General features: G+C 38.0%; 1 protein-coding gene across 4 annotated transcripts in view; it reads left to right on the top strand.

Moving 5' to 3' along the window:
- plppr2a (phospholipid phosphatase related 2a) overlaps positions 1-15740 on the top strand; it is a 74786-nt gene that overhangs the window by 5016 nt on the left and 54030 nt on the right. For all 4 annotated transcript variants that reach the window (XM_077499640.1, XM_077499666.1, XM_077499650.1 and 1 more), the window contains exon 2: positions 4390-4510. In XM_077499640.1, the coding sequence (XP_077355766.1) occupies positions 4442-4510 (69 nt within the window). In that variant the 5' untranslated portion in view covers positions 4390-4441. The remainder of the gene's footprint in view (positions 1-4389; positions 4511-15740) is intronic.

Here is a 15740-nt window from a genome sequence, read left to right as displayed (position 1 = left end):
GCACACCTTGGGTCAATTCGGAGCACCCAATTAACCTGCCAAGCATGTCTTTGGAATGTGGGAGGAGACTGGAGTACCCGGAGAAGACCCACGCGGGCACGGGGAGAACATGCAAACTCCACCCAGGAAGGTCGGAGCCTGGACTTGAACCCGAGTCCTCAGAAATGGGAGGCGGACGTGCTAACCAGTCATCCATCGTGCCACCCGTGTTATATTACAGCAAACACAAATTATTAATAAAATAATTATTAATATATTTTTTCCATAAAATCATAATAAACTAACTAATAACAAAAACACCCAAACAAAAACTAATAACAGCACATTTCTGTAATTTTAAGCATTACTATGCGTAATACAATGTTTACCAACTTCTTCTTCTTTGTAATTTAATTATTTTGAAAATGTGAAAATGTTTCTAATTAAACATTTGAAACTACCCCAAAATAAGGCAAAATCTTGTTGAAATTATATTTTCATATTATTATATTTTAATTATCGGGGGGAAAAAAAGTTATGAGAAGTAAATAAGAATAAGTTACTGTTACTGCGATTGACTGGCAACCAGTTCAGGGTGTACCCCGCCTACTGCCCAAAGGCCCCCCCCCCCCAGAAATTCAGAAATGCCAGAAATTCACTGGGTTTTTGTTTGATTGTTTGTTTTTTAACGTGTAGTTTACTACTTTGTTTGTTTTACAGTGCAGAAGTCCGCCAGGTCACCATCTGTAAATGTATATGCTATTTTTATTTCAATTAGATAATCCATGCTAATGTGTCCCACGACTCGGTCCATTTTTAGAATTTTTTTTTTTAAAGATGATCAAAGCTTCTCCCACTCATCTCTGGCCACCCAAGCAGTTTTTCCCAAAACACAATTGCTGCCACCAACACATCCTTGTACTTTGGCCCAAATTGCAAGAGCGATGTTCTTTGTGTCGCCCCCTCAGTACGAGGAGGAGGAAATCTAACGTTCCATTCACCCTCACAAAACAGTTTGTGGAAAAAAAAAAACACTCCTCCTGTCCAATCCTCTTGTTTCGCTCTTGGAGATTAAGTTGTCATTGTGATGGAAGGAAGTAAAGTATGTGGAAGTGATTCTTCCCCTTATTTTTTCCCCGTTGAGTTTCTGGTTACTCACCTGACATCCTGTCCATTTACACACGCATGCATGATATGCACATGCTCACTGATTCCAAATGAACTGCCTAAAAGCAGTCTTGATTTGAACGTAGTATTATTCTAAGGACTGCTAAAAGCTTGGCATCATGCTTATTCATCCCTCAGGCCTTTCTTTCCACTCGTGAAAGGGCATTCAAAAGATCAAAGTTCTCCTGCACAGAACCACTCACCTATGCTTGTCACTCCCTTTATGTATACATTTGAAGAAAGGAGACAAGACACGACATTTCACTGAGATCACAATAAAAACATGAAAATACTCATTCATTTTACAGTAATTCTAATCCTAATTTCTAAAAATGCATGCAAACCAAGGTCACCATCACTGTTCCACTTCATTCTGTTCTCTGTAGAACATTGTTGTAGTATACTTATTAATGTTTATAGTAATGATCATAGTAGACATGTTTGAGTTACTACAGTATTATTCTGGATCTGATTAGTCAGCAGGTTAGGGCATCTATCAATAAGTACAACCATGTGCATATTTATTTATTCCACTTTGTTATACAAACCCGCATACAGCCTAGTTTCACACAATTTGCAGTTACCGTTCTTATGATGAAAAAACATATTTGATGTCCGTTTTTGGCCGTCGTTTACTGTAATCTATTACTCCATCCATCCATTTTCTTTTACCGCTTATTCCTCACAAGGGTCGCGGGGGTGCTGGAGCCTATCTCAGCTGGCTTTGGGCAGTAGGCGGGGGACACCCTGGACTGGTTGCCAGCCAATCGCAGTAATTTATTACTCTTTCCTCCTATTTTGTTGACACTATTGTTTACCTGTTAAACTTGAAATCTCTACGTACTGTATTGAAGCCACCATTTTGTCGGCCATAAGGGCCAGTATAATACAATGTGACAGCATGCATACACTAAAAAAAAAAAAAAAAGAACTTGGAAGATTTACTTAAAAAAATCCTCGAAAGTATTTTACTCACTCCAATTAAGTACATTCTACTGCTCAATATCAAGCATATCACGCTGCCTGTGGTGGTGGGCCGTCATCCCTCTCAGGGTGGATGAACTCCTCCTGAGTGCCTTTCCTCACATGGTTTTTCTGTGCCTTGCCATATTGTTGCTGTTTGTGTGTGTGCGTGGGTGTGCATGTGTGTATGTGCGTCAGGGGTATGATCATGGGGGTAGGGGTGTTTTTTCTTTTTATTGTACTGTGCATGTTTTAATTGTTCAGCACCTTGGGTTGCATTTGAATGTATGAAATTTGCTATATAAATAAACTTTGATTTGATGATCTCTTTAGTGTCACAGTATCAGTTCAAAATATGTAAGCATGCCATATATTGACATATATGAAAGCTACAAAATTCAAAGGCCAATGACCAGTTTTGTCACACAAATTTAACTTTCACACAACAGACAGACTTCATTGTAGTACAATTTAATTCTCATTATACAAATCTTTTTGTGTCTTGTATACTTGATATAATAAAACAAAGTCATGGCAGTGAGCTCTTGTTTTGACTATTTACTGAGTCCTCATTTTTCTGCAAACAATGGTGTGCTTGGACACGTACAACTACAAATAGAAATACAGTACAAACTGAAAATACAAGTACCATGTACTAAAACCTGTCACTGGGCGTAACATTGTGCAACTGAGCATGCATTTATGCATGTTATGCAAAAACAATCTGCAGTGGCAATTGTATCATATGAAGAATTGCGCTGAAACAAGGCGGAGCACATTGTGTGAATATGATTTTTCATTTATTAAATGCATAATGAAGATACACTGTAAAAAAAAAAAATAATAAAAAAAATCAGTAATTTTCCGGCAGCTGGAGAAATAGGTAATTTCACAGTATTTCACAGTATTTTCTTTTTGTTGTTTTGTTTTTTTAAACGAGACAGTAATGTTCTGTTATTTTACGGTATTTTTCTGATGCTCCAGCTGCTGGAAAATTACCATTTTTTTTCTTTTCCTTTCTTTCTTTTTTTTTTTGTTTTTACTAGGGGTGTGAATTGCCTAGTACCTGACGATTCGATTCGTATCACGATTCACAGGTCACGATTCGATTCGATACCGATTAATCCCGATACGAATGGTCACGATTCGATACCGATTAATCCCGATACGAATTTATAAGTCGATTGTTGCGATTTTTTTTCATTCATATTTAGAAAATACTAATCAGTAAGCTTGTAGAGTGTAAGATTTATATGAAAATGTATTATTTATTTATCTGAAATTTCAGTCTTATAGAGGTTGTAATCTGTTTCATGTTTGAACAGCATTAAAATAAAAATATTAAGGCTTAATGTGCCGTTCATATAACATTCTTCCATGCTCAAGGTGTGAATCCTTAAAAAAAAAAAAAAAAAAAAAAAAAAAAAAAAAAAAAAAATCGATTCTGCCGATTATTGAATCGATTCGAGAATCGCGCGATGTAGTATCGCGATATATCGCCGAATCGATTTTTTTTTAACACCCCTAGTTTTTACAGTGTATATCTGTTCTTTTACAAAAAAAACTGTTAGAAACAGACATCTAATGAGATGTCCTTTCAAAAATGAATGTTAATACAATGAATGCTACCATCTATAGGACATTACAGAAATTGTAGTTATTTTCACTTTTAAAAACTGCAAATTCTCAAAGAAATTATGGTATCATTACAAATTTTTACTGTTAATTTCTCAGTAATTTATTTTTATTTTTTTTAGAATTACATTTTATTTCATTAACTAACAGACAAGCATTTGTGAAATTACAATACATTTGTGAAAGTATTTTAACAATCAATATATGTATTTCTAATGGAGTTTGTTTGTTTGTTTGTTTGTTTCTTTGTTTGTTTGTTTTTGTAAAAGAACAGAAATATTGTGAATTTTCAGGTACAGTGATTTCATGTTATTTTACATTTGACATGTAAAATCAAAGTTTATTTTTGTTAATTAAATTATATTTTTAAAATACAGAAAAAAAGTAAAATAAAAAGTAAAATTCTGTTATACTGCAGTTTTTTTTTGTTTTTTTACAGTTTAGAAGTCATCGCAAAAATAATGAGCTTACTTTAATGACAATAATGAATTGTGAATTGTTCAAATAAAAAAAATCTGCATAATAGAGTGCTACACCGGTGTGATCATGCATGCATGTAGGTGAGCTCAAGCTCATGACTCCTGCGTGTGTTTCCACTTTACACCACTTCAGTTGCTAGACTAAGTTAATGTTGTTTACTTCCAGACCAGGAGGTTGAGAGCTGAGACAAGGGAGGCAGAAACAAACACGCAGAGGCATGGCAGCGGAGGAGAAGCCGGGTGTGAAGAGCAGCAGCTCCATCGTGCCCTGTTTTCTGTTTGTAGAGGTAAGAAATTATTGAATAGCATATGTTGATTGATTCAAAATAGAATTGCCAGTGTCACTTTTGATTCCATCTCTGCGTTATTTTCGGTTAGCTTGCCTGTCACCTGTACGCCACTTTGCAATTACTAATGCTGTCACTTGAGAGAACCCCTTTTTTGCCTTAAGAATTGATTCTCTGTCCGCAATCTCAGTGTGACATCAATATTTCAAGATGGACTGCAGTTTGGGACAGCTGAGCAAACATGCTATCTGACAATTCCACTTGTGTCTCGCATCGCACCTTGTTGCCACAACAGGGGTTGCTGAGATGTTCTTAAGTGGCTACAGTTGTTTTGTAGCACGTTGAGTGATTTTCACCATATTTATGAACTGCAAGATTCATGGAGGTAGTTGTTGATGTTGCAGTGCAAGACAGAATGATTTCAGTTGTTGTGCTATGCTTTGGAGTTGCTTTATACATATCTTATTTTTTGGGCTGCCAAGTTAGCCAATTAGTCACGATTATGTTGATGGTCAAAATCATCGACACTTATTTTTCTCTTGCTGTCTTTAACGTACATATGCAGTAGCCAGTAGTAATCCAGGTCAGCTGTCACATAACCGAATAATTGTGAGGCATATTTACTAAGAATGAACTGCGTCCGGTAATATTGCGAAATATTGCACCACAACTGCACCCGGAGTTTGCGCCCAGTTATCCACCTATTCACTAAGGATATTGCTCTATTCATATACCGGCGCAAACACGCCCACAAAACTGACAGCTTGGAGCAAATTTGCACCTGATTTACCACACATGGCAATGGATTTGCACCAGCAACATGGTTGTTATAGTAACAGTTGCGAGAAAGATGACATCAGAACGAGAGGTTGGACCGAGAGTAAGCGTTTATAGCGCCATTAAGCTGTACAGAGCAGAGAGGACGACAACGACGTCATTCATTCATAAAGTACAAATTATTGGTGCGATTGTTTTCTAAAAATATATTTTCAGAGGTTGGCATGGGCGTACAGTATGCATCTCTTAAAAATGATCGTAAAATGCCTCCCCGCCATTGCCGATAAGCCCGGGTTACGTTATGTGTGCTAAACCAACATAGAAAAATCTCTCTCTCTCTCTCTCTCTCTCTCTCTCTCTCTCTCTCTCTCTCTCTCTCTCTCTCTCTCTCTGCGTGATCTTCCGTGGATGTTGTGCTGCAAATGGCATGCACTGCTGGCACTGGATCGAGGTTGCATCAGGTTAATACATGCTATCCAAAACTGTTATTTGCAAACGAGGTGTGGCTATTTGCGCTGGGGTTAGTGAATTAGACGCTGCATATCAATGAGTCTCATTTGCATTGGGGTGGGCATATTTTGAGTCAAATGTATGCAAATTACCAAATTTACATACGCGCAATTAACACTGGCGCACCGTGATGCAATCTGGTTGGCCGCACGCTTAGTGACAGATTTCCCCATTTGCGCGTGCTTAGTGAATTAGGTGCTCCCAGATTGCTCCATTTTTGCCGGTTAGCGCGGTGCAAAGGTGACGCAAACCTTTAGTGAATCGGCCCCTGTATCTTTATGTCACCCACGTCTGTCAACCTTGTCCCCATGATCATGGCTATCCATAGGCAATGTCGCGCGAACATTTTTGAGCATTTTCCAAAAATACTGAAGAAGAATGTGACGCAAAACCTCCAAGGCAGAACTTGAACTGCATTTTGTGGCTGATTCCATTCCTGATGAAGAAGGGCAGCTGTCAAGCAAATGTTAGCAATCAACGGTGAGCTACTCGGTTTTAGCTGTAAATTTTATCTAAAGCCCAACGATGATGATTTCATTAGCCTCAATGTGCTGTTGAACCTTGCTTGATGAAACGTTATAAGCACATATGAAGAGAAGACTTGAGACACTACGTTCCTATTGAAGGCAATACATGTACTTTGAACACAAATCAGAACTTGCACATCTGACTTCATGACATATACTTGTTTATTTTAAACACCAAAGGATGTTCAATTGATACAGAACATGTGAAGAAACAGCCCAGAAAAGTCTTACCTATGAAAGGTGCAATCATATGCAGCACAATAATGCAGACATACTTGAAATTTTTGGTTAGCATGCCACCCGCAAACTTTATAAATGGTACGTAGATATTGGTTCCATTTTAAAGTGCACTAAACGTTTTCAGCTTAAAATATTTAAAGCCAGAGTATCGCCTTCATTATTATACGCAGTGCAAACTTCATAAAACAGAGGAGAGAGGAGAGCGCACCCTCTATTGGCTAAAGGCAATACCTGAATTCCCTGTGGCATATATTATACATATTTAGCTAGCATTACCGTATTTTTCGGATTATACGTCACTACGGATTATAAATGGAACCAGCCAAAAAATACATAATTAAGAAGGAAAAAAACATATATATATATATATATATATATATATATATACTGGAGAATAAGTCGCATTTTGGGGGGAAATTTATTTGGTAAAATCCAACACCAAAAACATACATGCCATCTTGAAAGGCAATTTAAAATAAAAATAAAAGAGAGAATAACAGGCTGAATAAGTGTACGGTATACTAACGTCACATGACTGACATGCCTGGTAATATCAGTAACGACATAACATATTACGAGTTTGTAACGAGCAGTGACGGGAGTCGGAGGCAGAGTGTTGAAGCACGGAGCCAAAGGCTGGCGTTTTATTGACATCAGCTTCTGAGGTCTTAACAGCAACTCCCCACTCAGGTAGAAGCTAACAGGCTAACTCCCCTTTTCCACATAACAAAACCTTCCCACCCAGAACTCTCCCTTCATCCCAACGTTCCGTGGGTGAATTATGTTCCCATCACTACAAGTTATTCATAGAACTCTAGCATAAAGAACATGCTAACAAGTTTACCAAACTATCAGTTTCACTCCAAATCACTAAATCCAATGAAATCTTCATCCTCGGTGTCACTTTTAAACAACTGCCCCAACTCGGGAGGTAGACGATGCTCTTCTACCGGCAATGTTGAACTTATCAACACAGGCCTAGAGCGCCCTCTTGCGGTTTAGTGGGAAAATATCATGTGAAATGATATAATAATGTGTTAATTTCACACATAAGTCGCACCAGAGTATAAGTCGCACCCCCGGACAAACTATGAAAAAAACTGCGACTTATAATCCGAAAAATACGGTAGGTATTGCCTTGAGCCGACAGAGGGCGCGTTCTCCTCTCTCCTCTCCGGAAAAGCTGGAAGGCATTCTTCTGGTCAAACCCCGCGCCCGCCGCTCCACATTAAAACACTGCCAAAAAAGTTGAAACTGAAAAAAAAGAGAAGTGAAACTGAAAACCAGTGAGTTGAAACTGAAAAACCGTGAAACTCTGGGGGAAAAAAAAAAAGAAAGAAAGCGAAAGCCTAAAAAAATTTGCAGATTGGCATTTGTATTTTATTTTCCAATACAACCTTTTACAATGCCAATACTTGTTTCAATGCCAATTTTTCCACATTGACAATTTTTTTTCAATACCAAATCTTATTGTCAGTGTTGTGACTCCATAAACATGTCTCAAAAAGCACCTCATGAGAGTATAATGGAAACACACCTATTGAGGTGAATAGCGCCACCCAGCCTATCAATTGTGTTTACTAGCTACTCACTCCGCATCAATTGAATATTCTGAAATGGATTTGGCTTGACTTGGTAAGCAGATTGACCAATCAGGTGTTAGGACCTGCCCACCAAACTTTGATGGGCGTGTTTGACTGATAAAATAAATTCACGAAACACCGCAACACAGTGACCATGAAATAATTAAATAGAGAAATAAATAAATAGATGCCCTGCGATTGGCTGGCAACCAGTCCAGGGTGTCCCCCGCCTACTGCCCAGAGCCAGCTGAGATAGGCGCCAGCACCCCCCGCGACCCTTGTGAGAAATAAGCGGTCAAGAAAATGGATGGATGGATGGAATAAATAAATAGACGAATAAATAATCATAGGGAATTTAATTAATTAATGACACATTTAACAACATTTATTTATTTAATTTCACATTTATTAATAAATGAAACATTTAATTAATAAATTACACTTTTATTTAATTATTTAATGGTGTATTTATTTATTTAAGGTTGGCACTTTTGGTTCTCCATACAAAAGAATTCCCCCCATGTCCTACAATTATATCACTTCAGCTCAAGTGGCGGGTGATAAAATAACCCAGGATATAATTTTGACGATCCCAACATGGGTCTACAAAGGCTCAATAATACACTGGCTGCCACTCTAGCACTACACAGTGGTCTACACTGTACGTTACACATATTAAAAGCAATTAGGGTATATATTATTGACAGAAAAGCTACATTTCAACATAAATTAATGGGCACTTGTTATACAGAAAAGGTCTAGTAACTTTTAGTATAACATCTCCCAGTTTATGCCATTGAATGAAGTGAGTGGGTGTACTTAAATTGGCCTTTACCTGCAAACCTCCACTCTCAAGGGAGGGATTGCGATACAATAGCACCACTGATCTACCGCACTCTTGTCAGCACAGGAAACACTGGTCCCCCTGGCAATAATACACTCTGAACACTCTCTATTAGACTACTCTGCCATGTGCCTCCCACTCATAATCTCTCAGCCCTCAGGTCTGAGTCAATTCCCTTGCCTATGTATGCGTGTGCCTGTGTGTGTCTGTGTGTTAGGGGAGAGTATTAAAGGCTGTTATTACTGAGATGGAGACATCTAAATTGGCATTGAAGGGAGAAATAGTCCTAAAGCGAAGACCTTAACTTAGATTGGAATTCTACAGTAGGTTTTAAGGGTAAACAACATATTTGAGTGATGAAGAGACATTTTTATTTTTTATTTTTTTTTACTCTTTTACGCCCTATTTTTATGTACAGCGCAAGTCTACTGCAAAGTGTTGTCTAACTGAACGCATGGGTGGAGTTTTCTTTCTTTTAGTACTTTACTTGACTAGCGTAGATAGAATATGCCTTTTTTTGTGCACCATTGTAGAATGGAACATAAGTGATTCCCAGTTACTTGAAGCAACTCTCCTCATGTGTATTAAAATGAGCGTGGTTGAAACACACACTGTCCTTGACATTGCGGAAGCAGGAATTAAATCTCTTGGCTCAGAGAGATGGGATCGGCACGCAAAGTACGTTTAATATTTATACAGGTAAATTGTAAGATCTCCCCTTGCGGAGGATGTAGTCAGCCGTGCATGTGACATAGGCAATTGGAGGCCGCCGATCACCCCTGATCATGCATGTGTAACCTTCACAACTGAACCTACAATTACAGTAGGTGATGCAAAACCTATTTAGCTCAATCTTACATATTGTCACCCTCTTAAAATAATGGCCATATTATTTTTTTTATTTTTTTGACTTAAACATCTCAGGATTTTGGCCACCGGCTGAAATCAACCATTATTTTTGGAAGAGAGAAATATGCTGAGCCAAAGATGACAAATATACTTTTATCACAATAAATGTACAATGGAAGTTGTGTACAGTATGCAAACTGTCATTCACCTCTTATTCCCATCATTATCCATTAAATATGAATTCCTTCAGAAAAATAAAATAAAAGTGGCAGGTGCCGGGACAAATGTGTGCAGGTCATTGCGCTATGGTGAGAGGAACCCACTCTGTTTTTGTTGAATAGCAAAATGGGGGGGAAAAAAGTTACAAATAGAAACATTTTACTACTTGTGACAGGGATCCAAACCAAGCCACCAAGACCTGCAGTTTTCTTTTGCTCTACACCTCATCAGCAGTTACCATAGAAACAGATCAGCTAGGCTCATTCCCTATCTCGGTTCTTTTTCTTTGGGAATCCTTTCATACGTTGTTCCCTAATCACAAGTCACAACCTTTCCCATCAGTGCTATCCACTTACACCATCTTGTTCTGTTTGTCGCCTCCATTTTGCCTTTGTCCTTGTACATTTTTCTCCCCGATCCTTTTCTTAGGTGCTTGCATTTAGTTTGTCATGGTGGGAAATTGGGCGTACAAAATGGACATCAGCACAAATACTTATTCAGATATCTAACATTATGATGAATTGTGAATTTAAAACATGCCGGTTAAGTCATCCAAGATCTTGTTGAAAGCCGTAGAATTGTAGATGGCTGCCACTTTTGTCTATAGGGACCAATTTCTTAGCCCCAATCATGAGGAACAAACACAGGTGATACCTTAAAGGTACACTCAGTATTATACAGTGGCATCTAGTGGTGAAATAAAAAGTCATTCATTTAAAAAAAACAAATGTTTGTGTTAGTAGTAAGTAAAAAGATATGTTGTATCGCATAAACATACTTTTTTTAAATATAACGGTAAGTATATAAATCACTAATTATTTTACATGACCGCGCCTCGCCTGCTAGTGTCCGCCATGTTTCGCCGCCATCTTTCTGCTACGGGTGCCGTCAACGACAAATTTCAGCGCTCCATTTCTTAACGCGTTTTTGGAACGCCTTTGCAGACGCACTTCCGGTTTGTATGGCGACCGCATGTACACGAAGAAGAAGAGTTTCCGGTCCCCGAAGAGAGCATTATCAAGCATCACACTTACTTTGGGAATTTATTTTATTTCAGTGCGACAAAACAAGAGTTTAGATTGTAGCCGCATTTGCCAGATGGAGAGAAATGAGGAACAGACTAGGTTTGGGACGTGCCGGTGCCTTCGACTGCTTTCTACTTGACCGGTAAGTAAGAGTACATTTGTGTTTACGTTTTGAGAGCGAGAGAAAAAGTATACACTGTACTAATTAATACGATGTTCGTACCTTTGTTTTACGATCACTGTAGCTGTTGATTAGCAACTCCGCACCACTCGAACGATTTCGTTATGTAGCTACTTGCTTTGAAAAAAAAAAGATTCCCGCTGGCACGTTATATTTAGAGTAAATGCGCAAGTTATTGTGTAATGTAATGTAACTGTGATTTCGGAGGTATATTTGCCCATAACTTCAATGGAGAATCTAAAGCATACTGTATTAGTGGAGGAGTTGAAAATTATTTTCGTTGTGGTTGGTGAAAATAGTGTTCTCGAAATTAATTTTCGGCAGGGAATAACTTTCTGGACTTAAATGCTGGCTGTACCGTAAGCACTGCTAGAGTCTGAACTCTCTCACTCAAGTGTGTACTGGTCCATTGTGTAATTGGGTGCACAAGAATTTACAGGCTGCCACGTTTTCCACGGAAATTCGACAAGCAAGCAGCCTTTGCATATTCTATGCAGTATGCAGTCAAGTTACTTTTATCTAGCTAATACAATGTTTTGGGCCCAAAAACTAAAGATCTTACCTCTATTTTGGGGGCTTTGTTGGAAAGTTGGTGACATATAGTAGTATCATCAATTATTCTATTTTATTTTATAATTTTGTTTTTGTTTGTGTCACACTAGATCAACAGCCAAACTTGAGGGGTTCCAGAACCTTATTCTGATGTATACAAGCATTCATGCACCGTTTAAATACATCACCGACCTGCAAGAAAAAAAAATATCAAGGGGAGAGTCAGCAGCCAAATTGGAATGCCCCGAATGAGGACACTTGAATGGAGGACCCCAGAAGGCTTCGGTGTTGTACCACCAGTATCTCCACCTACCATATCTGAGCTGCAACAAACTGAAGTCAGCCGAGGTCTTAGTATGTCATGTACATATCGACGGTATTACACACCACATTAACTTTTTGTGTGAAGCAATACGGAATGGTCACATGTACAAGCACCACTTGTTTTACACAGGACCTGCTGACCAGGTGTCTGAAGCCATGGAGTGACTCCTCCCTCACTTTCCTCAGCAAGCCTTTGAAGAATATGATATCATCGTTGGTGGGAACATGCCCTCACTCCATAACATGTACTTGTGCAGTCGAGGAGCATGTCAAACTTAATAAAACCAGCAAACATTGAAGTGACTTCATTTTTACTGCAGTCTGTTCACACAATCAATGGACAACCCTTCCTTAATTTTGCCCCAATAACATCATAGAGTAGGCGAAAAGTAGTGTTACAGATCATACTATGTGTTCGGAGAGTTTGAGGAATGTTGCAATGTTAATGGGGGGCAATGTCAGCACACACACACACACAAAAAAAAAACAAAAAAAAACATCATGGTATTGAGTTAATCAGATATTTTAGCTGTGTACAACACATACCTGCTCTGTAACACGACTTTTGGCCCAAACCTGTATGTCTATTTTCCATATTTTGAAATGCACAGCGTATTGGTAAAATTCTGGAACAACTGCAATTCATGTAGCTCATTATATTCTAACAGCATTTTTTATTTTTTTTTAGTTAATATGTTCATTTCATGTAGACTTTTATTTTACTTTATTTTATTCATTCATTTTCATGTACTGTACCTTACATTCATTGGCCAATGAAGAATTCATTGTCATTGCAAGCATTTATAATAATTCTCCAGGCTTTTGATGTTTTACATTTCTGGTCATGTAAAATAGTGTTAGGTTAGGTGTCGAATGAACACTGCATGTTGACGCCAAAGGAAATAGTATTTTTTTAGTTATTCAAAATGTACAAATTAACACACAACAACAATATACAAGTTATACAAACTACAACAAGTGTCAGACATGGACTAATTATATGCCAGGTAAAAAAAACCTTTGTATTGTCCTCGAGGATCTGGGAAAGTGTCACTTATTTGCCACAAGTCACCAAGGTGCTGCAGTCTGGGATCCAGGTACAGGAAATCATGGTGGTGCTGATGTGCCAGCAATGTGTCAAAAAGTATTTCTTGGTGTCAGTCTATCAGCTGGACTTGGATATCTTCATGTTCCTCCAGGGTCATTTCCTGTACGAGTCTCTGCAAGAAGGTAACAATTGTATGTCAGATGAGGTACCAAACAATGAACTGAAAGTCACGGAGCCAATGAAGTACACATTACATGAGCAAGACTATTTGTGAAAGCCATGTAAATTCCTGCACATCGAAGTACAAGGAAGCTGTTGTATCTTCAATCAAAACTAATTAAGTTGCTTAATGATATTTATTAGGTAAAATTGTTCAACATGGTGACAAATCGATATCTGAGTAAAGGGTTTCAAATGTTTTTGTAAGCAGCACTTTTCTGAGTGGTTAGTAGCAACAAGACACGGGGGGGAATTACGAGTCTGAGTTGCAGATGTGTAGTTCAGTTAACACCATTATTTTTGTACGGTATACTAAACATATCAGCAAACGATGTAATCTAAATACCACATATTCCAAGCAAAGGTATGTTTTGAGCCATTCACATGCATGCTCGAATGGAATTATTTTTCCATGATGACATAATTGTACGTTACGAGACACCGCGTTCTCTTCCCCGTTCTCTTCCTCGTCGTCGCCTCTTTGAGATGGTCCAAATGTCTATAAAACATATAACATAACTGTGTGTTCTTTGTTGCATGGTTTAGTTGCACTAACAAATATGAACATAGATAGCCATTATCATTAGCTGACGTACAGTATTTCCTAACAATGCCGACAAAAATATTAATTCTGAAATTAAATGACTAAATCACAAATATTAGGGATCTGTACAGTATGTCTAACAAATGCAATTCACTTACGTCATCACTCGAGGGAATACCAGAAGTCGTTTGCGCTTCTGTTCTGGTGAAATCAGTGGTAGGCTGGCGAAGTATGATCTCTCTGGGACACCGTAGTTCGTGTGCTTAAAATCATTGCATTATCTTGTTTGACCGATAGATGGCGGTCGTGAGCTACACACTGCGGCTTTAATTTCAAATGGTATTCATGTTTCAAGTTCTCTTGTGTGCTTTCATGGCAAGGCATAATTCAGAAAGAAGAATCTAATTGTGACGGGTCTCTGATTCAATATTTATCCAGACAACGGAGCCTTAAATGTTCTCTGTAATACTTCTTCATTGCTCGGTCTACAATAAGGTAACAACTTCAGAAATGTGATCACACAGCAAAAATGTGCAAAACAACTTTTATTTTAAAAAAGTATATATATTTTTTTTCTTTTTTAACTGATTCACAGCCCTTGACAAGTATACGTGTAAGTTGTATCTTTTAGAGCGTGGATAGATGTGGGAGAATCTGATTATGCTCCACTGTAAATGTCAAACTTGGAAACTTTGGTTTAAAGTTGTGGCAGTGAGAGGTCACCAAAATCACCTATTTCATCCATTAGTCACTGCAGTCAAAACGCCTATGTTGGCAACTTTAAACCGATTTTACTCCAATTTTTGCCAATCGGATTTTTCAAAATACAGTCAAACCTCGGTTTTCGAACGCTTCTGTTTTCGACCAAATCGGTTTTTGACCAGAAAATTTTAGAATTTTATGTCTCAGAACTTGTCCAAAAATTCGTCTCTCAACCAAACTGAAAAAATCCGAGCGTACCTGAACGCGACTCACTCGGGAGCCGAGCTAACTCGAATGCCCAGGATGCTTCCTCCGTAGCACATTCGTGTTCAAAGTTCATTCGGAGCAGACCTGTTCATTGTTATTTACACAAATCTGATTGTTTTTTTTTTGTTTGTTTTTCTTGCAAGTTTTGCATCGTGTATTAGCCCCTAATCATGGGTTCAAAGAAAGCAAGTGCCTTTTTCCCCCCCATCATTTTAGATCGGATATCTTCTATTAAAATAAAACAGTGTCTATTTCTAACCTTTTCTATTTATGGTAAACAGTATACAGTCCAGTTTATGGTGTAAAATAGCAACAAAACAAACAAAACAAAAAAACTTGGAAAAATTTTTTTTAGACTTGTAACGGATTAAAATTATTTACATTAATTATAATGGGAAAAATTGTTTCGGATTTCGAACAATTCGCTTTTGGAACTGGTTTCTGGAACGGATTATGTTTGAAAACCGAGGTTTGACTGTAGGTCTTATTTGATAGTTGCCGATGTGTAGAGTGTGAAACAGGTGAAAAAGTAAACGCCATTTTGTTTTTGTGGCAGTGACAGGTCACCAAAATCACCTATTTCATCCATTGGCCTCTCAATCAAAACGTCTATGTTGACAACTTTAAACGTAATTTATTCCAATTTTTGCCAATCGGATTTTTCAAAATAGGTCTTATTTAATAGCTGGCGATCTGAAGAGTGTGAAACAGGTGAGAAAGTCAATGCCATTTTGTTTTTGTGGCAGTGACAGGTCACCAAAATCACCTATTTCATCCATTACCCTCTCAGTCGAAACAAAAGTACAGAACAAAAGTACT

The sequence above is a fragment of the Festucalex cinctus genome, chromosome 1 (genome assembly GCF_051991245.1).
Source record: "Festucalex cinctus isolate MCC-2025b chromosome 1, RoL_Fcin_1.0, whole genome shotgun sequence".
Lineage (NCBI taxonomy): Eukaryota > Metazoa > Chordata > Actinopteri > Syngnathiformes > Syngnathidae > Festucalex > Festucalex cinctus.
The sequence above is the reverse complement of the archived record's forward strand: the minus strand, read 5'-3'. Positions and strand labels throughout refer to the sequence as shown.